General features: G+C 41.9%; 1 protein-coding gene across 1 annotated transcript in view; it reads right to left on the bottom strand.

The window, feature by feature from the left end:
• Positions 1-26,323, bottom strand: part of LOC126176047 (uncharacterized protein CG13380) — a 99,683-nt gene that overhangs the window by 41,800 nt on the left and 31,560 nt on the right. Inside the window, exon 2 of the mRNA XM_049923179.1 lies at positions 21,099-21,269. Coding sequence (XP_049779136.1) covers positions 21,099-21,269 — 171 coding nt within the window. The remainder of the gene's footprint in view (positions 1-21,098; positions 21,270-26,323) is intronic.

Here is a 26,323-nt window from a genome sequence, read left to right as displayed (position 1 = left end):
AAATCCTTTCTTGCGTTAGGCCTAGCAAGCCAGTAGGAAAGTCTCCATATATTGCTTTCAAAACACAGATGAGCCTCTGAACGAACCACTCAGGATTTGACCCCACTGCTTCTTCAAGTACTGGTGCAAATGATGGGAGACCTGATGATATTCATCAGTACAAGAAGATGAAACCAACTGGACTTATTGGCACCCTTAATATAATAAACCTCAATGGAAAAATGGAAGAAATGACTGATGTACTAACAGAGAGAAAGTTAGATACATTAGGAGTAAGCGAAACAAAGTGGAAGGGAAAAGGTGAGAAGAATTTGAGAGGAGGAGGAAAACTGTACTGGAGTGGGAATAACAGGTCTGGAAGAAATGGTGTGGCAGTGATGGTGAATAAGAATGTACAAAGATGTATTGAAAATGTGAGATATATATCAGACAGGATCATAATCTTAAACCTGAGATTCCAAAAAGAAACACTAAAAGTAATCCAGATTTATGCACCTCAAGTGGGAGAAGAGAAGATGGACTTGGAAAATGTGTTAGAAAACCATGCTAATATAGTGATGGGAGATTTTAATGCACAGGTAGGCAAAGACAGAAAGGGATTTGAGCAAGTATTGGGATGTTTTGGACATGGAGGCAGAAATGAAGAAGGGGAAAGACTCCTGGATTTGTGCCAGAAGAATGGAATGAAAATAGCTAACAGCTGGTTTATGAAGAGAGAAAGTCATGTTATCACTAGATACAGTTGGGATGGAAGAGCCAAGAGTGTAATTGATTATATTCTAGTAGATAGGGAATGGGGAGAGAAAGTAACAAATGTGAAGGTAATTCCTAGTGCAAGTGCAGATGGAGACCATAGATTACTGGTGGGACAATGGAAAATGAATCAGTGTGTGAAAAATAGAAGAAAGTGATGAGGATACAGGATTGGAAACTGAAGGAGAGTGAATGCGCTGAGAAGTACAGAGAATTAATCACACAAAAACTTCCAAAAGAAGTTTTCTGCGATGTAGAAAAAGAATGGAGTTTATTCAAAGACACTTTAGTTGAAGTAGCACAAAAAGTATGTGGCAGAACATCTGGAAAGGAAAAAATAAGACAAACAAGTTGGTGGGATGATACCACAATCCAAGCAGTTAGAAGAAAAAATGGAGCATGGAGAAAGTGGTGGAAAACTAAAAATGATGAAGACCATAAAAGATATATAGACGAAAAGAAGAAGTGCAAAGAAATAGTGGAAACAGCAAAGAAAAAGGCATGGGAAGAGTTTACAAAAAACTTGAAAATGTGAAGAGCAATAAGAAAATGTTCTATAAAATGTTGAAAAATAAAAGGAAGGCTTCTGAAGTATCAGTAAATATGGAAACAGAGGACGGTACCATTATTGAAGATCCAGGGAATATAAAAGATCTCTGGAAATAACATTTTAAGAAGCTGTTAAATCCTGAGGAGCAGCTACATGAGGAAACAACAAATAATGGGAAATTGAGAGAAGTTGGGAAGCAGAATTAGGACAAATTACACAGGAAGAAATTGAAAAAGCTGTGAAGAAGATAAATGGGGGGAAAGCCCCAGGACCTGATGAAGTATCAGTGGACATGATTAGAGCAGCAGGTCCAGTGGGAATGCAGTGGCTGTATAGAGTACTACCAAGTGTGTGGAGACCAATACCTGACGACTGGAGAACAGGAGACATTGTTCCCATCTTCAAGAAAGGCAATAAAAGACTTTGTAAAAACTACAGAGGAATAACCCTTATGAGTCATACAGCCAAGATTTTTGAAAGAATTTTAGTAAATCGAATAAGTGAAAAGATAGAAAAGGAGCTGAGTGAAGAACAGCATGGGTTTAGGAAAGGAAGAAGCACGATCAACCTGATATTTTCCATCCGTCAACTGATGGAAAAAAGTTGGGAGTATAACAAAAGGGTGATGATGGTTTTTATAGACATAGAAAAGGCGTATGACTCAGTTGAGAGGGAAAGACTCTGGGAAGAAATGAAAAAGATAGATATAGAAGATGGATACATTAATGTTATAAAGACAATGTACAGAGGACACAATTGTAGAATTAGAACACCATTGGGGAACTCTGAATACTTTGAAATAAGACAAGGACTTACGCAAGGAAGTATTCTATCTCCTGCACTTTTTAATGTTGTGATGGAGGGAATGAATAGGCCAGTTAAAGATATAGTAAAAGAAAAAGACAAAAAGATGATTTTTGCAGACGATATGGTAATATGGGGTGATAAAGAGGTACATGCACAGTTACAGCTTGATGCGTGGAAGGAAATAATGAAAAGGTATGGATTAAAAATAAATAAAGATAAGAGTGAAGTAATGGTATTTGGAAGAGAGAAAGGAATCAACGGAAATATTACCTTGAATGGAGAACCCCTCAAAGTGGTAGAAAGTTTCACTTATTTAGGGAGTGAAATATCTAGGGATGGAAGAATAACTAACGAAATTAATAGGATGTTACCAAATAATAAAACAATAAAACACCTGATTTGGAATAATGAAGTTTCACAAAGAGCAAAACTCCTTATGTATAAGAATTATTACATCCCTATTGTCACCTATGGTGGAGAAACATGGACAATGACAGAAAGGGACTGGAGCAGACTGTAAGCAGGGGAAATGAAATTTCTCAGAGCAGTTAAGGGAAAAACAAGAATGGACAGAGTAAGGAATGTAGAGATTGAAAAGGACCTTAAACAAGAAAGTATGAGAGAAGAAATTGAAAGAAAGAGATTAAGATGGTATGGGCATGTTAAGAGGATGCATAGGCAGAGACTCCCCAAAATTATGGAAGAACTAAAGGTGGATGCGGAAAGACCTAGAGGGCACCCAAGAACACAGTGGAAAATGGGAGTGAGAATATCTGTAGAAAGGAGAGGTGTGACCTGGCAGCAAGTGGAGGAAGAAAGTGGAGGAAGAAAGTGGAGGAAGAAAGTGGTGGAAGAAAGTGGTGGAAGAAAGTGGTGGAAGAAAGTGGTGGAAGAAAGTGGTGGAAGAAAGTGGTGGAAGAAAGTGGTGGAAGAAAGTGGTGGAAGAAAGTGGTGGAAGAAAGTGGTGGAAGAAAGTGGTGGAAGAAAGTGGTGGAAGAAAGTGGTGGGAGGACCGAGCCAAATGGAGAGGACTCATCAGCACCCAGACCTGGTAGTAGCTGGAGCGGGATTCGGATATAGATAAAATCTTCTGTATTGCATTGCTTGACTTATGGCGAATAGGTGTTGTTCTTTCATTACAGAGCAGGCCTCTTCAGATGAGACAGCTGATGCTAATATGATGCATTTGATATCCCTCAAGCTGTGAAAAGTGTTCCAGCCATTGTCGAAAACACATTGCCATCATGTTACCCTTGCAACAGACTTTTCAGTTTGATACAATTGACAGCTCCAGCTGTGAAATTTTATAATAGTTCCTGTAACAACTGCAAATACTCACTAAATAAACTGAAAATAACTCCACTATATAAACACTGGATTAGTGAAATTGTGCTTTGTCTACTCACATGAGAGAACTGGACAGGAAATGCTGGAACTGTGTAGTCAGTCCAAGAACTGAAAAGCAATCAGCCCTCATGGGGGAGGGAAGGGAGGAGTTGCCTTTCCTGGAGGAATGCTACAGCTAACATACAGGATGAAGAATAAGAATCCATTTCCCCTCTAACAGCACAGGACAGTATGTAGCAATTTACATAGCTTCTGTCCTTACACATTTCTTGCTCTATTATTATTATTAGCAATTCACATCTGTATTTCATGTAGTGTTAACACACTTTGTGGAAAATAAACACCGTCATGCATGACTGCTGTGGAAGAATCATTACAACTTTGTAAAAACACCCTGTAGTTGCTTTTTGTGATTTACTATGGTATACAGAATGGGGAATTGTCAACACACTCTTCATTTTGCAGACATATGAAGGAGGAAAGTGCATCACAGCAATCCGGTGGCATCCTACCTCCTTCACACTTCTATCTCCCCCCCCCCCCCCAACCTCCCGTCCCGCATTACCCCCAGTTACATCCCCAGAGCACAATTTATGTCCTGTACCCCGATGTGTTACCCAAATTTAATCTGAATCTTTGTTCTTAACTCACTTCCTTTAACAAGAAGCATACATGTTATACTACTGAAACACTATTTTTAATAATCAGCAATTTTTTCATCCCTACAATGCAGAAACTATTAGTCCTAGAGAAAAAACAAAAAGGATCTTTTTTGTACGAAATTGATGCAGTTTAATTTTTTAATGGAAAACAAACTTGACATTTAAAGACTCTTGTCTCCCGTCACCCCCATGCATACACTCTGTTGGTCAGGATGTTTAGTATGTTGGTCATTACACTCCCTCTTGTGATGGTACAAAAGTTTGAGACTATCCGAATTTTTCCCCTATTTTTCTTTAATTGAACATGAAATACCAGAGGAATGGAAGGTAGCTGTGATATGCCCCAAATATAAAAAGAAAGACAAATTAGTATGTGACAGCTATAGGGGCATATAGCTACTGAACATCTGTTTTAAGATCTTCTCAAACTGCCTATTAGAACGAATAAAACCTCTAGCAACAGACATAATTGGAGACTACCAAGGAGGTTTTCAAGCCTGACAATCAACCACGGACCAGAATTTTGTCCTAAAGCAGGTCTGTGAAAAAATGTACGAATATGACTGAGACATACATCTCCTGCTTGTAGACTTCAAGAAGGCTTACGACAGTATACATGGACCTAGCCTAATTAGAACTATGACAGAGTTTGGTATGCCAAAGAAATTGGTCAAACTGGTAGAGGTATGCCTAAATGACAAAACTTAAGGTTAAGGTAGGCAATAACATGACAGGAAGCTTCAAAGTTTTAACAGGATTATGCCAAGGAGATGGGCTACCACCTGTCCTCTTCAACCTGGCACTTTAGAAGGTAATGCGGGATTTCAACAAAGAAAACTTCCAGGGCATTCAAACTGGCAATGAACACATTACATATCTGGCCTGTGCAGATGACATTGCACTAATAGCATGGACACAACAAGATCTGAAAAGAAGTATACGGACCTTGGAGTTATTGGCAGCTAAGATCCGTCTACAAATTAGATCTGAAACGACTGAGTATACGACCATAACAAGAAAGATCCAAAACTCTATCAAGATTTAATTGGGAACCACACCAGGTATACACATGTCAAAGAGTTCAAATATCTTTGATCAATTTTTACAGAAGTAACATCAACTGAAGAGGAGATAAAAGCACGACTGCAGCAGAAAACAGATGCTATCACTCTCTAGACCCTATATTAATATGTACAAGTGTGTCTCAACAACTAAAGTTATGGTTGTATAAAACATTAATAATGCCAGTAGTACTTAATGCTTCTCAAACCTGGAGCACTCTAAAACAAGACCTTAACCGACTGCTTACATTTGGAAAGAAGGTCATCAGGAAAATATTTGGAGCAGTCCGAGATCAGACTACTGGAGAATGGAGAAGGCGGCATAACACAGAATTAGAAGACCTATACAAGAAGCCTAACATCTTGGGAGTGATGAGAAGTAAAAGACTGCAATGGGCTGGACATGTAGTTAGAATGAAGGCAACAAGGTGGCCCAAAAAAGCAATGGACTGGATCCCGTCAGGCAGCAGACCAGTGGTAAGACCTATGAAGAGGTGGATCGATGGAGTGAGGGAAGACTTATTGCAGCTGTGAGTCACGGAAAACTGGAGACAGATGGAGAGCTCTAGCTGTGGTGGCGTGTGGTCCACTGGGCCTGATCATGTGAATGAAATGAATGAATTTTCTTTAATTGATTTGCTTAAACCTGGAAGGTGCGATACGAGTTCATTCAAAATATTAAATCAGATTTCTGAAATACTCAGATCTAATGGGTTATATTTACAGCTATTTTTAAGAATATTGTAAAAACAGGGTGTATACGTGGACAAGGAAAAAAAATTCCCGGATTTCCCGGTAAAAAAACACTTTATCCCGGGTGAAAATCACTTTTTCCGTGTTAAGTGACAGTATATTCTTCCTCGGCACTGAAAAACTCATCAATCCTTTGAATGTTTATGGTTTTATATGCCGACGTAAAATTTCCAGGCGCTTTAGAAAACGAAACTAGGGGGAAAAAACACGTTTTGAAAGACCTTTGATGTGCAGCAACATGTACGCTGCATATTTTCGTATTATGAAGGTATAAATTTGAATTCCACTAAACACAGTATGTCACTTTCCAAAGCATTGAAATCAATATTGCGATGCACTTTTGTAAGCCAGTCATAGCTCATGTCATGTAATCTCGCGAGCTGGTGACAGCATAGGACAGGTGATGTAGTCAGCCAGTAGCAAGATCACTCTTCAGTAGCATGAACACACAAATTAGAAACGTTAATGGTTTAAATTTATATACATAGAATTCACATATGGTATTGGTCTCTAAGATTAATACACTGGAAGAAAAGCTAAGCTTCCACATATAATGTTGATCTTTTTTGCGCGTGTTACACTTTAACATACATCACACAAACGTCCCAGTAAATTTTTTAATAAAGACATAAATGTCTGTTCCGGGCTTGCCTTCTTGTAAATGGTCGTCCTCAAACAGTTGATTTTTAAATGAGAGTCAAACGCTTTGTGATTAATTCATCGTACATCTCGCACATAGTTCATCTTGCGTAAAAGGAAACCTGCTTTGAATGTAACGCTTTTCAAACCACCATTCGCAATATGTTCCCGCGACCTGTTAGAAATAGGTTCGTTTCAGCAGTTGCAAGGGAGCGCCAGATAACAGGCGTCACCATGCCTGCGCAGCTACGAAGACACAGGAAGCCCATATGTTCGTACGTGTAAAACGTTACAATATCTTACATTATGTCATAAAAGTAAAGAGACAAAGGAGGATACTTCAAGAGCGTCTGAATTTCGTCAACCATACAGAAAGGCTTAAAATGCACATTAGTAAGTAAATTTTCTTGGAGTACCAGTACTTTATTATGGCATAATGCCATACGTGCACTTGAAATGCAGCGTACAGTTGAAACTAGCCAATAGTGTGAAGTTAAACACTTCATTTCAAATAAATTGACTGCCTCGGCAGAAAAGATTAACAGAAACCTAATCTCTTTAGCAAACCGGCAAAAATAACTTCATTGTTCTGTAAGGCGATTAATGTTTGACTGTCAGAAAGGTGGGAATAAAATCTGAAACTAACAACAAATTTTAGTCTTCTGTAATTACGCGCACGTATTTTAATTCATTTGATAGCTCCCGGCCACAAAAATCCGTTTTGTTATCATTTAACGTGAAAACAATAAACGAAGAGGAAACAACAAAATTACTGAATGTAAATACAGATCATGTGGAGACGACCCACCTCCCCACCACAACTCAAGACTGCTCTGTGCATCAGCCCCAGATTTACTTTATTTCCGAACCGGTGCAATATTAAGTAGTGGCACCCCGCCACACTTCTGTAACCAGAAGCGGGAGAAGGTACTACTCATACGTGACTCACCTGCGCATGCGCAAGAGCCCGCCCACAACTGCTCAAACGAATCTAATTTAAACAGTTGTCACGTCACGCTCTTCGGAGGCAATTTGTTGTTATAAAGCATTGCATAGTCTTCCTGAAGCCTTTGACACACTGCTGTTGGCAGACGCTTGTATGAGCATTGTTTTGTTGTTGTATACGGCACATTTCCTTTGCAACTGAAGTTTTATTTTTTTTCTCTCTCTCTCGTTCATGTTTTGTTACTACAGTATTATTCTGCTCTAGCGGGTTACAGTAATATCCTTTGTTAAGAGTTTTGGTTCTTACCAGTCAAAAATCACAAAAATTTAACTGAAAATTAAAACAATGAAAAATTCCCAAAATTCTAAACAATTCCCGGGTTTTTCCCGGATCTCCTGGTTGTCCCGGGTCGTATACGCCTTGAAAAAGGATGGGAAGGCTTATAATGTTTCTGCGGTAAGGGCAAATGGAAGACAGTCAAAGGGAAGTAGAATGGGTAAAGGCCGCACTTAACTACTGTTATGCAGATAGGCAAGGGGAGGCATTAAGGCATCCTTGCATGACCAAATTCTGAAGTTTGTAATTCTAGCTCACAACTGAGTAAAACACAAGGCATATAGAAGGTCACAAGAAAAACCTCCAACAGGGTGGTACCACTGTCACACAGCTGCAGCGAACAGAGTACTCCCCACCCCTCCCCTGCTTCCTCTTAATTTTGTCAGAAGTTGTCACAGAAAGAAGAAACACGGATGAAGAGCCAGTAGATACTCCACAACTGTCTAAATACAACGATCATTGCTACAGACAACAGAACAGGTGATGTGAATGAGTTTCAAGTGTGAAAGCATCTTAAAAAGTGAGATTAATGGTGAAGTGAGGAAAATATAGAACTACTACTACTACTACACTCATGCTCATAAATTAAGGATAATTGCAGAATGTTGTGCCACACAACGTGGCACTACAAAAAACTGGTGCTAGTAGTATAGGCACATAGGGAACATACACATTTTACACATTTTAAGGTAGACCTTTGTTACGAATAAGTGACATAGAATGATATAACGAATTTTATATATTACAGGTAAGTTTTTATTTTGCAACATTTTAAATAAATATTTTTTACAATTCTTACCTGAAATATTAGAAACAGACAGAAACAAAGTAATTTAACTAAAATGTTGAAATAATTCTTCTCACTCATCATTCTAAATTAAGTTGCAAACACATTAAATAAACGATTGTCTTAGAGTCTAAAGTACATCTTCTCGAAAAATGAACATTCTTCTCTTCTCAACTGGTGTGAGAAGTATTCTCGAAATTTGCTAGTTTTGTATTGTGTCTTCATTGGGGACATTAGGAAACATAAATATGTTCTTACTGTTCTCGTGTGGGCGCAAGAATTTCACACTTACTTCTGGAGCACCAACATTTGTGGCCACTCCAACATACTGCCTTGTTTGCTCCTTGTTTCCATGTTTATATTTGTACTCTGCAAACAGAAAAGCCTCTTCTTTCAGCAGTAAAACTTCAATGGATATGTCGTTTTCACTTTCACTACTGCTAGAAGCACTATCACTTGTTTCAGTAATGTTTTCGTTTCCTTGAAAATCCCAGCCAGTGAATGATTTTCCAGGTTGAACATCTAGTTTGCGGTGGGAGCTACCAAGCTTATTTGGAGAATAACGAATTTCTTTGAGCATTTCTTCAAAAGTGAAAGAGCATGCGTCTGCATTGCTTTGCTGGCTCTCCTCATTATCAGGCAATTTTCGTAAGACACGATCTGGATCAAAAGGGCCCATGGCGCGAAATGCATTCTTTATGTTTTCCTTGGATTTTGCTGAAATCTTTGTGTCTGCTTCAGAAGAGGTGGGAAGACATCCTTGGAAATGGTCCCACGAGTGTGTTTCTTCCAATCAGTTAATACAGCTTGCCACACTGCTTTCATTGGCCTGAAGAAGCTTCCATTGAGTGGTTGGAGGAGGTGCATGCTATTGGGGGGAAGGACAATGAATGAAATATTGTTCCACTCCCACTCTTTAATAACACATAAAGACACGTGACTGGATAAGTTGTCTCCAATCATGACTGTTGGCCCCTTTTGCCTCTTCAGATAGGGCAAAGCGATTGTAAAGAACCAGTCTTCAAATACTGGCAGGTCAAACCATCCACTTTTGTTCCTATTGAAACGGGTTCCTTGTGGTCCACATTCTTGCCACGTGTCCCATAAATCTCCGATTTGTAAAGAACGTACTGAGGAAGCAGTTTACCACCAGCGCTAGGTGCTATCATTATTGAGACACTAGATTTTGATGAGTCCATCACTTTTTCAGCATCTTTACTCCGTTTCGTAATTCTCTGCTGCTTGCCTGGATCATCTGACATGTTGGTTTCATCATAGTTGATCATGTTGCTAGGTGGGAGATTTTCCAGCTTTGCCTTGATATTGGAGAAAAACATCTTAATAGACTCTTTATCCACTTCTGCACAAGCTCGTTTAATATTTTCGCTTAAGCGGACGGAAAGATCTTCTGACTGTCGTTTGAGGAATAAATGCACCCGTTCTTCTCCTGGAAAATTATTACGAAGTTTCTTCTCTTTTCGGCCAGATTTATCAAGGTAGTCTTTAACTACATATCTAAAATTCAATTTAATGAAGGGAAATTCCCAATGTGCAGCCCTCAAGATACCTTGCTTCAACGTTTCTTCTTCTTCTTCTTCTTCTTTATTTAGCACTGGCTAAAAGGAGTGTCACACTCTTCGGCCCTGTAAGTTCAGGTCCCATTTTATGGTTTGACCTGCCACTTCCCAAATTCTACAGAAGTGCGAGCCATGTGGGGAAAGGACGCCTTATGTGGTGCCAAAGTTATTCATAGTACCCTTCGATTTGATCTCCTGAACCTCTTGTCATGGCTTTGCATTTCCACCTGCAATTCAACTATTTGGGCGAGGACACTTTGTGGGGTATGTCATCTTCCTCCTTTGTCTCCAGTGGACTAAGTCATTTCTTGCTGGTCACTGTACAGCGCCAGCAGTCTCTAAAGAGGGCAAGATTGAATACAATTCTGACAGGTATGACCCTAAATCGTTTCCCTTCCTCACTACACCATGGGAGGAACATAGGGCTACAGAACGGAGAGAGCCATACTCGCCTCGGTTATTAGTCTGTAGCAGAAGTGATGGGAACTCCTTTCTACCTACGAAGCCTCAGTTTTTCGTTGAACGTCTTGAGGATAAGTTTAGAGAAGTGACAGCACTGTTCAAGATGCGAAATGCACAGTCTGATTCAGTCAGCATCCCCAGCCCAATCCCGAGTTTTACTCTTCTGTGACAAGCTGGGTGATATTCCTGTTTGTGTCACTCCCCAAAAAAGCCTCAGCATGGTCCAAGGGATCATTTTCAATCACGATCTCCTCTTGCAGTCTGATGACGAGCTCCGTGCCAATTTAGAACAGCGAGGTGTTGATTTCATCCCGTGCTTTTACAGGGGACCCAGAGACAACTGGGTTGCTACTGGTGCCTTCATCTTGGCCTTTGAGGGTGATTCATTGCCTGAACAGGTCAAGGTGATGATTTAACGCTATGCCGTTAAACCGTACGTCCCTCGCAGTGCTTCAAGTGCTAGAAGTTCGGGCACGTCTTCCTGCTGCACTTCCAGTGCCTCATGTCGAGTCTGTGGACATCCACTGCACCCAGATACTCCATGTGCATCTCCTTCCACTTGCATCAACTGTGGAGAGCACCACTCCCCCTGCTTGCCAGACTACCCAGTACTCCAAAAGGAGTGGAAAATCATGGAGTACAAGACCCTGGACTTGTTGACTTACACAGAGGCTAAACGTAAATTTGAAAGATTACTCCCCATTTGGTTGATGTTGACAGATGCTGCAGCTACGTCACCATCGCCGTCCCAAGTGCCAGTGATTCCTCACTCTGTGCCATGAACAGTGGGCCCTCTGAGCCACCAGAATACATCTGCCCCCGTGGTTGTAGGGGGCAAATCTTCCTCCATTGCTCCCAAAGCACCTACTTCAGGGAGAAGCCCCCCCCCCCCCCAAACGCAGGGGACATCGGTAACCCCCCCCCCCCCTTCCAGAGAAGCAACAACCTCCTCCAGCTCCTCTCGTGCAGAAGGGGTCCCTTGGGGTCCTCTCTCCCAAAGTCTCCACTAATGCCACAGCGGACACTTGCCATTGGCTCAAGGAGGCGAAAGCTGCTGGATGAAGAGCTACACGGTCTTCCTCCGTGCTTGAAGCTGCTTCGGAGAAATCTTCCCAGCAAGCCCCTAAAAAGAGAAGCGAGAGAGCAAGAAAACTAAGATGTAGTCTGCTAAGAAGCAGGACCCTCCAGTGGCCCCAACACCACCACTCCCTACCCTTTCTGCATCTGAGGATGCGGTTGAGATCTTAGTGTCCCTTGTGAACCTGGATCTCACTGATGCCTCATCCACCGTAAAAATGGCTACAAATACTTAGTCGGTGGCAGCAGGTGACCCTGCGGCATAACCTGCCTCCTTGCACGCTTCATGCCTTTCCTGCTTCACAATATCATCATCCTCCAGTGGAACTGCAGCAGTTTTTTCCACCACTTTGCTGAGCTACAGCAACTCGGAAGCCACATGGAAGGCTTCCACACATTCATAGTCTTCTTAATGACACACAGTTTGTTGTGTGTACTGTAATACTATTCAGTCTCCCAATGCCGAAAACCCCTACGGCTTAAGTCAGAACACATGTCAGATTCAGAGAAGCCCATCTCCAGAAGCGGTTTCCACGTAGCCTGTTTGGCCAGCCTGTCAGCAAGTTCGTTCCTGGGATGTTGATGTGTCCTGGGGTCCACACAAACACCACTGAACGACAGGACAAGTCCAGGGCATAGATGGATTTCTGGATGGACACTACCAAAGGATGACGAGGGTAGCACTGGTCGATAGCTTGTAAGCTACTTAAGGCAGTAGGCTGCACACAAGAAACGATTCCCCAGGGCATAAACGGATATACTGAAGTGCACAAGAGATGGCCACCAGCTCTGCAGTGAATACCTGGCAGCCATTGGGCAAGGAATGCTGCTCAAAACGGCCTCTGTGGATGTAGGCGAAGCCAACATGATCATCAGCCATTGAGCCACTGGTGTAAACCACTTCAGAGCCACGGAACACGTCAAGAATCTATAGGAAGTGACAGCGGAGAGCGGCAGGGTAACAGAGTCCTTAGGGTCATGTGAAAGGTCCAGACGAATCTGCGGTCTAGATGTATACCATGGAGGCGTATGCAGACGGACCTGGATTGGAAGTAGTAAAGGCAAGGATTCCAGTTCAGACAGAAGGCAAGCGAACTGCAATCATTAGCTGTGACCTGGAAAATGAACTGCCATGGGTGGAAAAAGGAGACCGTAATTAGGAATCTCAGGAGAACTACGAATGTGGGCAACTTAACTGGCGAGCAGTTGTGCACGTCAGATCTGCAATGGAGGGACTCCGGCCTCTACCAGGACACTGGTCACCGGACTCGTACTAAAAGCTCCCGTCGCTAGGCAAACAGTGATACACTTTGTCGAGTACACACTATGTTGAGGGCACCGGCGAACCATAAACCAAACTCCCATAGTCAAGGCGGGATGGAACAAGGGCTTTGTAGAGCTGCAGCAGAGTAGAGCGATCTGCAACGCAGTTGGTGTTGCTCAGGCAGCACAAGGCATTGAGGTACTGCCAGCACTACCACTTGAGCTGACGAAGGTGAGGTAGCGAAGTCAATCGGGTGTCAAAAACCAGTCCTACAAATCGATGGGTCTTCACTACAGTGAGTGGATCGTCATGAAGGTAACATTCTGGTTCTGGATGAACAGTATGACACCAACAGAAGCGCACGACCCATGACTTAGTGGCCGAAAACTGGAAGCCATGGACAAGAGCCCATGACTGCACCTTGTGGATGGCTCCCTGTAGACGCCGCTCAGCAACATCAGTGCTGGTGGAGCAGTACGAAATGCAGATGTCTCCACACAAAGGGGTTGAGACGGATGGCCCTATAGCTGCTGCTAGACCATTAATGGCCACAATAGTGATTCACTCAATACAGAGTCCTGCAGGACCCCACATTCATCTGGATACTGGGGAGGGAGGGGGGGACTATGGATGAGAAGCACCAACTTGGAAAACAAAGTGCAGAGAGACAGGAAAGTCTGGATAAAAATCTGGAGTGGATCTCTGAGACCCCACCCGTATAATGTGGCAAGCATATGATGTCCCCAGGTGGTTTCACATACACAATGCGTGGATAAACAAAGATGGCAACAAGATGTTGGCATCTGGAAAAGACTGTTCGGATGGCAGACTCGAGGGACACAAGATTATCAGTGGTAGAGCACCCCTGGCAGAAGCTGCCCTGACATGGAGCCAGTAGGCCACGTGATTCCAGGACCCAACCCAACTGCTGCACACCATACATTCCAGCAGCTTACAAACAATGTTGGTGAGGGTGATGGGCTGATAGCTATCCACATGAAGTGGGCTTTTGCTAGGTTTGAGCACTGGAACGATGGTGCTCCACCCCAATTGCAATGGAAAGACATCTTTGCACCATATCCTGTTGAAGATGAGGAGGTGGCACTTTTAGTCAGACGAGAGATGTTTATCATCTGACTGTGGATCTGATCTGGCCCAGGAGCTCTGTCGGGGCAATGTTCAAGTGCACTGAGGAACTCTCACTCCATAAATGGGGTGTAGTGAATGAGAGGACTTTTGTTTCCAGCCACCGATTGTGGGTGTGAACGGCCAAAGGACAAGGGGGGGGGGGGGGGGGGGGGGGGGGGGCGAGGAGCACACCATTGACAGTAATGCCAGGGACACCTGTTGCGGTCTGGTACCCAAAAAGACGTCTGATCTTCACCCTGACTTGGGAAGGTGACATATGGCACCCAACGGTCGACACTTACCTCTCCCAACACTCCTGTTTCCGTCGTTTTATAAGCTGGTGTACACGGACACGGAGCCATTTAAAGGCTATCAGATGCTCAAGGGAAGGGTGTCGCTTATGTCGCTGTAGAGCTCACCAATGCTCTGTAATTGGCTCAGCGAATTCCGACGACCACCAAGGGACTGTCTTTCGCCGGGGGCATCCTAAAGAGTGAGTGATCACGTTTTCTGCTGCATAAACGATTGTGGTAGTCACCTGCTCAACCATCACATCAATGTTACCGTGTGGGGCAGAGTCAACGGTGACATCAGAGGTGAAAGTTTCCCAGTCCGCATTTGAAGCCCATCTGGGCAAGCACCCATGGGCCTGATGCCGGGACAGTGACAGGAAGATGGGGAAGTGGTCACTACCACACAGGTCGTCATGGGCTCTCCAGTGGATAGATGGGATAAGTCCTGGGCTGCAAACTGATAAATCAAAGGCCGAGTAACTACCTCGAGCTACACTGAAATGTGTGGCGGCCCTAGTTTTCAAGAGGAGAGGTCGAACTGAGACAGTAACGTTTCGACATCTCTGTCTCTGCCAGTAAGCACAGTGCCACCCCACAAGGAGTTATGGGCATTAAAATCTCCCAAAAGTAGGAAAGGTTTAGGGGGTTGATCAATTGGTGAAGCTAATACATTCAGGGATACTGCACCATCATGTGGAGGAAGATATACATTGCAGGCAGTTATTTCCTGAGGTGTCTGTATTCTGACAGCCACAGCTTTAAGAGAGGTTTGAAGGGGCACAGGTTCACTACTGACTGAGTTTAGCACATAAAAGCAAACTCCACCTGACACTTGATTGTAATCGCTACGGTTCCTGTAATATCCCTTATAGCTGCAGAGAGCAGGGATCCACATTGCCAGGAATCAGATTTCCTGGAGGGCAATGCACAAAGCAGGTGTAAAGCCTAACAGTTGCCGTAGCTCCGCCAGGGGCTGGAGAAAACCACCATAGTTTCACTGGAGGATGACATCAGTGTGAGACTGGGAAGGCATGGAACATTCAATGAGCGGTTCATGCCTCAGGGTCACCTGCTGCCACAGACTTTTTGCCTGAGCAGTCTATATCCATTGTGTCTGAGGGTCCGGTGAGATCCAGGTCCTCAGCGGATGCCAGACTCTCCACCCCATCATCAGACGCAGAGCTTGTAGATAGCGGTAGTGTGGGTGCTACCCTAAGTTCCTTGCTCTTAGGGGTAATCTTTTTCAATTTCTTGCACTGCTGCTTGGGTTTACCTGGCTGGGAGGACCTCACAGAATCAGTCTCTGAGGCTGTGGATGAGTGTGAAGCCCTATGACCAGCTGCTTTTGGGCTCTTCAGCCACTGGCAGGTGCCATCTTTCCCACTAGCAGAAACCTGGGAAGAAAGTGACCCAAGGGACTTGTTCCTAGCTATAGGAGCCGAAGAAGCCTTACGCTTCTCTGGCTGAGAAGTGGGGGCTGAAATCCTTGATGGTCAGGGGGGCTGTTGCTCGTGAAGTAGGTGGTGCGAGAGCAACAGGGAGGGAAGTGCCGCCCCCCCCCCCCCCCACTATCAAGGGGGCAGGTGTAGTCTTCAAGTTCTGAGATGCGACAGGAATTCGAGGAACTGATGGAGCGACAACTGTTCTCGTAACGGGAGGATAATGGGAGGTCATAGCCACAGGATGTAGATGCTCAAATTTCCTCTTAGCCTCAGTGTAGGTCAGTCGGTCCAAGGTCATATATTCCACGATTTTCCTCTCTGTAAAATCCTGCAGTCTGGCAAGCTGCTGCCTGCAGCTGACACAGATGGGATGCGGGGTGCATGGAGTATTGGGATGCGATGGACGTACACGATCTTGACAGGTGGGGCTGGAAGTACAGCGGGCCGAACTTCCAGCAGTTAAGGCACCGCAGCGGGGTAGGGATATATGGCTTGATGTCACAGTGGTAGATCATTACCTTGACTTCTCAGTCAATGTGACACCCTCAAAGGCCACGAAGAAGGCAACAGCGGCAACCTGGTTATCCCTCTGACACTGATGGATGTGCCGGACGAAATTAACACCTCGCCGTCAGACTGCAAAAGAAGGTCCCTGTGGAATATAATACTCTGGACCATATTTAAGCTCTTATGAGGCATGATAGTAACAGACACCCCCCCCCCCCACCCAACCTGCCACAAGCAAGCAATGCCCATGACTGGGCAGAGGATGTTGTTTTATCAAAACTGACCCAGAGCGCATTTTGGACAAGCCCTCCACTTCCCAAAACTTGTCCTCCAAACGCTCCACATAAAACTGAGACTTCATGGACAAGAAAGATTCACCATAAACTCTTGTACATACGAGGTACAGGGATGAATAAGCTTCACTACCATCCTTAGCCGGGCATTCCTCCCATGGTGTGGCCAGGGAGGTGAACAACTTGGGGTCATATTTATTAGCATTGAAGTTACACTTTGCCTGCTTAGAGACTGCTGGCGGTGGAGCACCTGCAAGAGATGATGTACTACACTTCCTGGCACGTCATGCGCCCAGATGCCACCCGCTCCGACCAGGGGGGGACCCATGGGCACCACCCAGCCGCAGCAGAGGCCACCTGGCCGGATGGCGATTGCCGGGAGTCCCGATGCCCCAGGTGACAGGGGCATCTATCTACTCCTTCGCATACATGGTGAGTTAACAGTGCAGGCATCAGCAGAGAGATCCCTGTGTTGTCAGGGGGCTACAACCAACAGAGTATATGGCGGCCCCATCACAACGGACTGGCTACCGTGCTGGATATGAGGCACAAAGAAGTCCACGGACACCGTCAGCACAAAGTGACAATGCATAGTGCACGGTGGAAAACGCACCCAAGAATGTGTCCTTGCCCAAGAGATGGAGAATGGGCGGGACTGCAATGCGACGACGAGAAAGTGGGCTAAAGATCTCAATGCACGATGGACACGATGTACCATGTAAGGTGCCCTTCCCCATTTGGCTCACTCTTCAGGAAAATTTTGAAAAATGGAGGTCAAACCCTACAGGGGGCCATCACAAAGGTCGAAAGGTGTGAGACTCCCTTTAGTCGCCTATTACGACAGGCAGGAATACTCAGGCCTATTCTTACCCCTGGACCTGCAGGGGGCGTGCACCAAATGTTTTGATTTATAATGTACGAATACAAATACACACTTTACAACGTATATGAGTGCCAAAGATGCTGCAATGCAATTATACAAAGATACAGCAACTTCTCTTTTTCTTTTTGAGATGAAGCGAGACTGCCAAAGTGCTTTACATTAAATTTAGGGCATTAAATGCAAACAGAAGTGATAAATAGATGGGATTTTGTGAATTATAGCATTATAAATTTATTTTATATAATTATGTGCTATTTGAACATTGATGATAATATATTATAATTTATTAGTATCTAGTGCCATAAATAATACTGATTATTGTTGGTGCATACAATATTTCAAGATTAAGTTACTTTATCTGAAGACAGGTGCACAAATATTATCTGCATTGGAGCACAGAAAGTATGTTCTGGAAATTTTTCAGGAAAGAAGTGTTAGCCAATTTAGTTCGTTCATTAAGGATATTATCAGGGGAAGTGGTTTGTGTGTGTATAATTTTCTATTTCCTCTAATTTATTCATAGTGGCTCCTTTTTCTGCTAAATGTTAATATTTTGTTGTTGCTTTCAATGTTTGTTACTGAATGGATTTCTTGCGCAATGTGAGCTGCAAATTTAGATTTTTTTGAGTTTCTGAGCCTTAAGTCATCAAGGTATTATTTGCACCTAATCTTAAAACTTCTGCTCGTCTCACTTATCTATAATTTTGGGCACTATAAATATATTTGAGAAAAATAGAAATACATACACACAAAAACTATTTCCCCTAACAATGTCCTTAACGAGAAAATGAATTGGCTAACACTCCTTTCCTGAAAAATTTCCAGAAAGTACTTTCTATGCTCCAAAATAATATTTGTACACCTGTCTGCAAATCAAATAACTAATCTTAGAATGCTGTATGTATCTACAATAGTCAGTATTATTTATGACACTAAATTACCAATAAATTACAATGCATAATAATAATAATAATAATAATAATAATAATAATAATAATAATAATAATAATAAAGCCTGACATCATACTCACCAATAAAAAGAAGAAATTAACACAACTAATTGAAATATCCATACCCAACACAACAAATATACAGAAGAAAACAGGAGAAAAAATTGAAAAATACATCCAACTGGCTGAGGAAGTCAAGGACATGTGGCATCAGGATAAAGTCGACATTATCCCAATTATACTATCAACTACAGGAGTCATACCTCACAATATCCACCAGTACATCAATGCAATACAGCTACATCCAAACATATATATACAACTACAAAAATCTGTAATTATTGATACATGTTCAATTACCCGAAAGTTCCTAAATGCAATATAACATATACCATACAGTTACAAGGAAGTCACGCTTGACCGAGGTCCGCGTCACGTTCCATTTTTAACCAGACTTAAGTCTGAGGAAAAAAAAAGTCAATAATAATAATAATAATAATAATAATAATAATAATAATATTGTTATACTGTTATATTACATTATTATATTGTTGATAGTGTACAGCAAACAGTCACAAATTGGTTTTAAGTTTACTTTACTTAAAAAGAGAAGTGTTGAGCCAAGTTTGAGAGTTACGCGAGGTTGATGTGCCATGGCAGGCCTTCATCCCAGCAGAATACGTCTGTTGCCCCATATACATGACTGACTGTGAGAATCTGCCCCAAACATAATGGATGTGTTTAGCCAGTAGGGCACTTTGAGGTAGAGTGACATTCCAGATAGCAGGAGCCAATGATGTGGATAGACTATGCCACTCACTGTGTTTTGTATCACCTAACAGCTACTTATGGCACACTTCCTTGTTCCTACACGGACATAGTTCCCGAATGTTCAAAGGGAATTTCCACATGCAACCACCTCGCGGCCCCATCATTACAAAATATCACCATCTCATTTGACACTCCCTCGGGATGTCACCTTCGACTTATCCCCACTGTGCCTGTATACCACGTCAGACGGGCATCAACAACTACACAGTACAAAAGAGACGCCATTATATTTTGTGGCAAAATCATAGTGACAATTTTAAAAGGCTAGAATTACTTACAGGTAGTCAATATTGGATTGAATTAAAGGATTTGATGCAGCAAACTACTGACTCATTGGTCCCTTCATCTTATGAATAACAATCAATAATTCTTCCAAAAGGAATAAAATGGGTACCAAACCAGGCTCCAGATTATTTACAAATGAGGGCCCACTAGGATGAATGACTGCAACGTGTGATACCTGGGATCTTAAACTACATCATCATACTGGTGAGGATGGGAGGGATACTCCCTTTTTATGTCACATCGACGGCACACAGTTTGCACATTTACCAGGAGATAGTTGCCTTCGAAGGGCAGAACAATTGCTGAAGTGTTCATTCTGTGTCTTTCGGGATTTGTCAGCCATAGCGGACAATGCGAGTTCCCCATCTTTCTACATTAATTCTTTGTCCGTATGGAGTGTGAAGTAGTGATTAAAAATCATCCCTGGCGCACTGAGGCAGTTATGAGGTATAAATGCCTGTGACCGAGTAGACAGCATTTTTATTAATATTAATGCACTTCAAATTTAACTACTGAGGTGACTTCAGCATACTTGTCTTCAGTTTGTTCTATGAAGGACAATTGTTTTATATTCAGGAAGGACTCCATACAAAGTATTATGGTGCATATATCTCTTCTAGTTTCTCAAACTAGATTTTTCTCCCAGGGTGTAGCTAAGGAAGGACATGCCTTGGGATTGTTTATCTTTGCATTGACCTGATCTTATCTGTCAAGCATGACAGTGGGTTGGATCTCTCTATTGAGTGCTGTCCACCTTGATGACACCCATTATTAATGTAGACTCCCCCATGGGCACCACTCACCCCACCAGAACAAGTTATCCAGTGCATGTAACTGCTGCGTGGAGTCTGTGTCCCGGATGCCATACACAGATATTCCTGAGAAGTCATGAGAAGTTGACAGCTCAGGCACCAAATGTAATTTCTAAATGGCTTGTGCGCTACAGCTGAGTGCGCACTTCATGACCCACCCCAAAATGGGTGTGGCTATCATGCTGGGTTTTGAGCATTTGCATGTATAGCACATTCGAGATGAATGGATGAAATTTTATTTCTGGTGGGACACTTGCAGAGCACTGGGCACATTCCCTGCATAGTCAGCACTACTGAGAAAATGTTATGAAAAGATGAGGTAAAATGAAATCTCCAATACTGGTATTGATCACTTCAAATGTAAATAAAATAGAGCCTTTCTATAAAAATCAGTCTTATCACTTTTAAGCCACCATTTTACTAGATACAAATTTAATAATTTATGAAGCAATGGAAAATTCTGGTTGGAATATCGAAATTGTAAGGAAAATAGATTTCTACTTACTGTAAAGCTGACATGTTAAGTAGCACACAGGTACAACAAAGATACTTATGCATTAGATTTCAGCCAAAACATTCATCAGAAAAGGACATGGATGGACGGACGCATGCACGCACACACACTCTCTCTAAGAAACTAATTTAACACTTACGCTGGGGTGCTCTGAACATTCCAGTCTTAATCGACCATTAACAGTGTGCCCACAGGAATGACACAGAACTATACAGCATGGTCGATAGCAGATACAAATACCCTTCTTAACTTCATGTGGAGAAAATTGTTTCCCCATGTAGTGGAAATGTCCATTTGATCTGTTCATCACCTGAAATTGTCAGAAGTTGCAGTTACTTATATATTTACAAATTATTGTCAATAGAAATAAATTTTACAGCATATTAATTTGAGTTCAGAATGCTCCTAAACAGAACAGGTATATATTTAATTTGTAAAGGAAACAGTTACTAGCCTTAAGTTTTTCAGAGTTCACTAGAGTACAACTATTTTAAATAAACCAAAAAGTGTCAGATGGCTCTCTCTTAGTGTAAAACGATCTATGACGACTTCCAGGTCTGTGTAATGGGCTAATATTTCTCTTTCCAGCTACTGTCTGAATTAAACTGTTTAAAAGGTAGAAGTGAAATTCATGAAACCTAAGCTGTTCCTGGTTTTCATTATTTTTGAACTCCTAATTACTGACTAGAATCCAAGTGTTGCGTAAGTGATAGGAATCATGTTTAACTCTTGGACAGTGTTTTACACCTCCATGCATCGCTGAAAATAAAATCTGAAGCTTTCAAAAACTCTTTCAGAACATATCAGAAAAAATTTGAAGATATGGGCTGCACTACCATCTCCATCACTTTAGTTGTGCCCGTTATAATTCTTACAGTATGGACCATTATATTCTTACTTCAAGCAATAACTGCACAATATAGTAGAAGTTATGTAGTGGACCCCCTACCCCTTGCATTTTTCAATGTGGCGCAGACGTAAACATCATCAGGATCTGCTACCAATCAATTTGTTACCACAACCAGATTGTTCTGTTTTCACATTTGTTGGCTTTGCAAACTCATAAAAAAATTGTAGCATGCAACCTAAACTAGACCCCAGGATGCGAAACAGATCTGTCTGTCTCCACAACCAAGATTTCAAGCGAGGTTCCAACATATAACTTTAGCTACATAACACAAATCCGTAACAGATACACTGAAACAATCAACTTTAAATGTTAGTAACATGATGTACATAGCTCAGACTCACATACACAATTCTGCACAAAATGTCATCAATAACCAAAAATGACGGTAAGCAGCAGCTGCAATCGGACAATTAACTTACAGGCACTGTTAAGTATTTCCGCCATAATACTGGATCATGGTGTGATCAGAAAGTAGCAAGTGTGGTCACTGTAAAATTTATGTATAGCTTATACTATTGCTAGAGCAGATGCCATTAATCACTGACAAAATAGGGGAAAATGTACACATACATCCAACAATTGATTGATTCTGTTGACACATATACTGTACCGTGATAGTTAACTTATACAAAACTGCAATGTAAGACGTCTTTGCGGTTAAAATCGCGCCAACATATATTTGTAATTACTTGTGTCGCAGACTGAATTACTCCAATAATTCATAAACGAGAGTAATGGTGGATTAAATTAACGGAAAAAAATATGACGGGCACAAATAATTGGGGGTTGTGGAGCTGTAGACTGTAAATGAAACAACTATGGATGTTTGCTATTTCTCTCTCAATCGGCCAGTTGTGGGCTCCCTTGCATTTTTCGTAGTTTATGTACGACATACGTACTACAAATAAAGCATCAAAATATTCCGACACTTGGCCTCTCACAGTTTTTCTGAAACTACACTGCAGTTTTAGTTTTATGACGAAAAGAGCGCTAAATATGACAAGTGCGTTTAAATATGGCGCGGATATAAAGACAAGACCCTGCCGCAGATAAACCTGGTACCACCATCTTAATTAGGCACTCACGCACGTTGGCTTCACCTACTCACAGACAAATTATTACCTTTCAACCAAACAAAGTCCTCAGACTACACTACACCTCTCAGTCTATCTGCACAGCCAAGATTTCAACGGTAAAAGCGAACACAATTAGCACTAAACATTACACATTTCAGTTGGATATTGGATTTCGTGTATTTAGTGGCAGGTTGTCACAAGGCAGCTAAAAACATTTTCATTTCGTTCACTAACTGTTTACAACAGCTATCAACTTCCGAAAGTTTCCTTTTCTTCCAACTTGTACACAAAAAAAACTGTCACAGTGGTGCTAATTTTACTGCAGTAAATCTAAAAAACACATAGTGTTTCAAACGAAAATTAAACAACATCAAACAGATAGTCACTTCGTCACACCTACGGATAACACGTACCTGTCTTACATACGCAACATTTCAATTATAACAACTGCATTTTTGCTTGTTTGTGTGTTATCATTCAACAATACCTGCAACTTTGGAATCTTGATATGTGTCTGGTATAAAAACGGTCCACTTAATGTTGGAAGAATAATAATTTTATAGTTTATTACTAAGTTACCTGCCAATTTATTCAGCATAATAAAACTATTTCAGAAACTACTTTCTGAATGGCAGAAGAATACTAAAGAGCTGGTTCGAATTTAAGCTGGCAACAATGATTATGTTAATTTTGATTCAAGATAAAAATTCATACTCACAGAGATGTTTTTGTCTAATCTGAAGTGCTTACTCCTTTTTAAAGAAAATAAAAGAACCCTAGGAAGTAAAACTGTTGCACGGGCCCCAACTGCAACAGCAGTTCGTTGCTTGGCACTAGTGCGATATTTCAATGCTGGCCGCGTTAAAAACTGACATACGCCTTCAGCTCTTTGGAAAATTATGCGACACAGATTCGCATAAACAACAGAGCTGCACTACAGATACAAAATATCTGCAGCTGCAAAGTCTTCATAACAAATGACCCAACAGGTTCTTGGAACTTTTCATATCCGCTTCTTGTATCCAGAGAGTAGAGCACTTGTACGGAATGAAAGGTGCCATAGCCATTGCCGCATTCTATGTTATTGCACCAATCACAGTCGACGACCCAGCCCCTCTCAACTTCAGTGAAACACAAACAGGGAAATAGAACGACACCTACTAGTAAGACAGCATCGCTGAATGAAACTTTAAAGCGACGCTCTCATATACAATAATATCGTAAATGCAGTAGGACAATGCGTGCTGCGTCGTTGTTGATACCGACTTTAGATGACGTTTTATATATGCCGTTTTAAGCGTTCCACTCCGCTGCTTTCGGCGCACATCGTGTGTTCACTAGTCTGTAATTTGTGATTGTTGTCCCAGCTATACCTGCTTATAAACAGACATCAAAAAATTAGGTCTTGAAGTTAAAAATTATATGTGTCGACTTAGAATTATGTGATTTCTATATCTAAATCTTTGCTCTGTGTATTGCACTCCACGGTGCTTATTTTTGTAGCATTTATCATTGTTTCTTTCAATTTCATTCAAGGAAGAAGAATGGTGACGATGGTTGATATGTCGGTACGAGACATTGAACTAATAGTAATAATATTATCTTCACAGTCTCTGCATATGTGCTCCATAAGCAACCATATGCTGTGTGAAAGAGGATACACATAGTACCAGTATTAAATATTCCCCGTCTTTCATTTGTGGTTAGTACGCTTTAAGAACGACGGTCGGTGCCCCACTGAATGAGGCCGAACGACTAATCTTGCCGTCAAGGTCACTAATCCAACTTCGTAAAGTTCATATGCCATGAAACACTACTCAAAAACTAGCCGAAGGAGAAATTTGTAAGCGAACGTGCGTAAATCACAGTTCCTAAGGATTTTTTTAAACAATCTGGTCTATAACGCAGTATCATGTGAGGCATTTTATATAATTGTAGTCAACAATTTTTTACTACACAATTTGTGATTTAATGATTTGATGAGACTGAAGGAATGGAAAAAAAAAATCCGATGGACGCTTACGCTTTTAGATTCCTTTTTTTCTTTCTAAGGCGGTTAGTATGTATTTTATGGCTGTCCACAATGAAAGACTACACGGAAAAATACAAAGATACGTTTCATTACGGAGGCAGCTGTAATACGGATGTTGATCAGATTCTGGAGTTGTATCAAGTTGGTAGTAATACAAGTAACAAGAAAATATTATTCTAAGAATATATTTAAAAAATTGCACTTCTTTTCCTGTTAAAACGCTTACTGTGTTCACGTGACGTCTGTGAAGTCACGAGATATACTCGGTCTTGTGGACCTTAAAGGACCTGTGGACCTTAAGATGTCTTGTGTATTTCCTCAATATCTCGTCAACGAATAAAGTTATTTAAAAACACTTTTCTTCCACCATATCTAGCGAAAACAGAAAGAAAAGAAAAACGGAGAGGTCCCTGCTTTGGATGAACCAAGGTACGAAAGAAATCGGCTTTCCGCAAAACCGAAGTAATTTCAAACTGCCAAAACTCCGTTAATCATTCTTTTAAAAGTCTTTGTGTTTTTGCCTATTGGAGTGATTCATTCGTGTTTTGCTTGCTGCTTCTGGGAATTTGACAAGAGGGGACACGGGGTTTCTACATATACATCTATACTCCGCAAGATACCCTAAACTATCTGATCCCCCTTCCCTGTTCCATTCGCGAATGGCGTGTGGAAAGAATGATTGTCAGTGAACAACAGTTTTACCTCTGATTTATCAATTTTCTTGTTGTGGTAATTTCGCAAGACGTAAGAAGTAATATGTTGTCCGGCTTTTGCCGGAACGTGCTCTCACAGAATTTCAATAGTAATGACGCACAAAGCCTCCCTTATAGCATCTGTCACCAGAGTTTGTTGAGGTTCTCCGTATATTACACGTCCATGGGGTTCTCCTGAAATTACCTGTACATCTGTCGGTTTTGTCCCGTTAATGGCGGCGTGTTGAGTTCGATCTGCAAGGAAATGTTGAACCCAGTCATAAATTAGGTCCAACACTTGGTGAATTCGTATTGTTTTCACTAAACGATAGGGCGGAACTGTGCCAAATGTCTTCCCGAAGTCCGCAGCTCGTGGTCGTGCGGTAGCGTTCTCGCTTCCCACGCCCGGGTTCGATTCCCGGCGGGGTCAGGGATTTTCTCTGCCTCGTGATGACTGGGTGTTGTGTAATGTCCTTAGGTTAGTTAGGTTAAGTAGTTCTAAGTTCTAGGGGACTGATGACCATAGATGTTAAGTCCCATAGTGCTCAGAGCCATTTTTTTGTCTTCCCGAAGTCAAGGAACACGGCAACAACCTGAGCGCCGATGTCTACAGCACTAAGGGTTTCATGGAGGAAAAGGGCGAGCCCAGTTTCA

The sequence above is a fragment of the Schistocerca cancellata genome, chromosome 3 (assembly GCF_023864275.1).
Source record: "Schistocerca cancellata isolate TAMUIC-IGC-003103 chromosome 3, iqSchCanc2.1, whole genome shotgun sequence".
NCBI classification, from domain to species: domain Eukaryota; kingdom Metazoa; phylum Arthropoda; class Insecta; order Orthoptera; family Acrididae; genus Schistocerca; species Schistocerca cancellata.
Note: the sequence above shows the minus strand (reverse complement) of the source record. Positions and strands in the feature narration are given on the sequence as shown.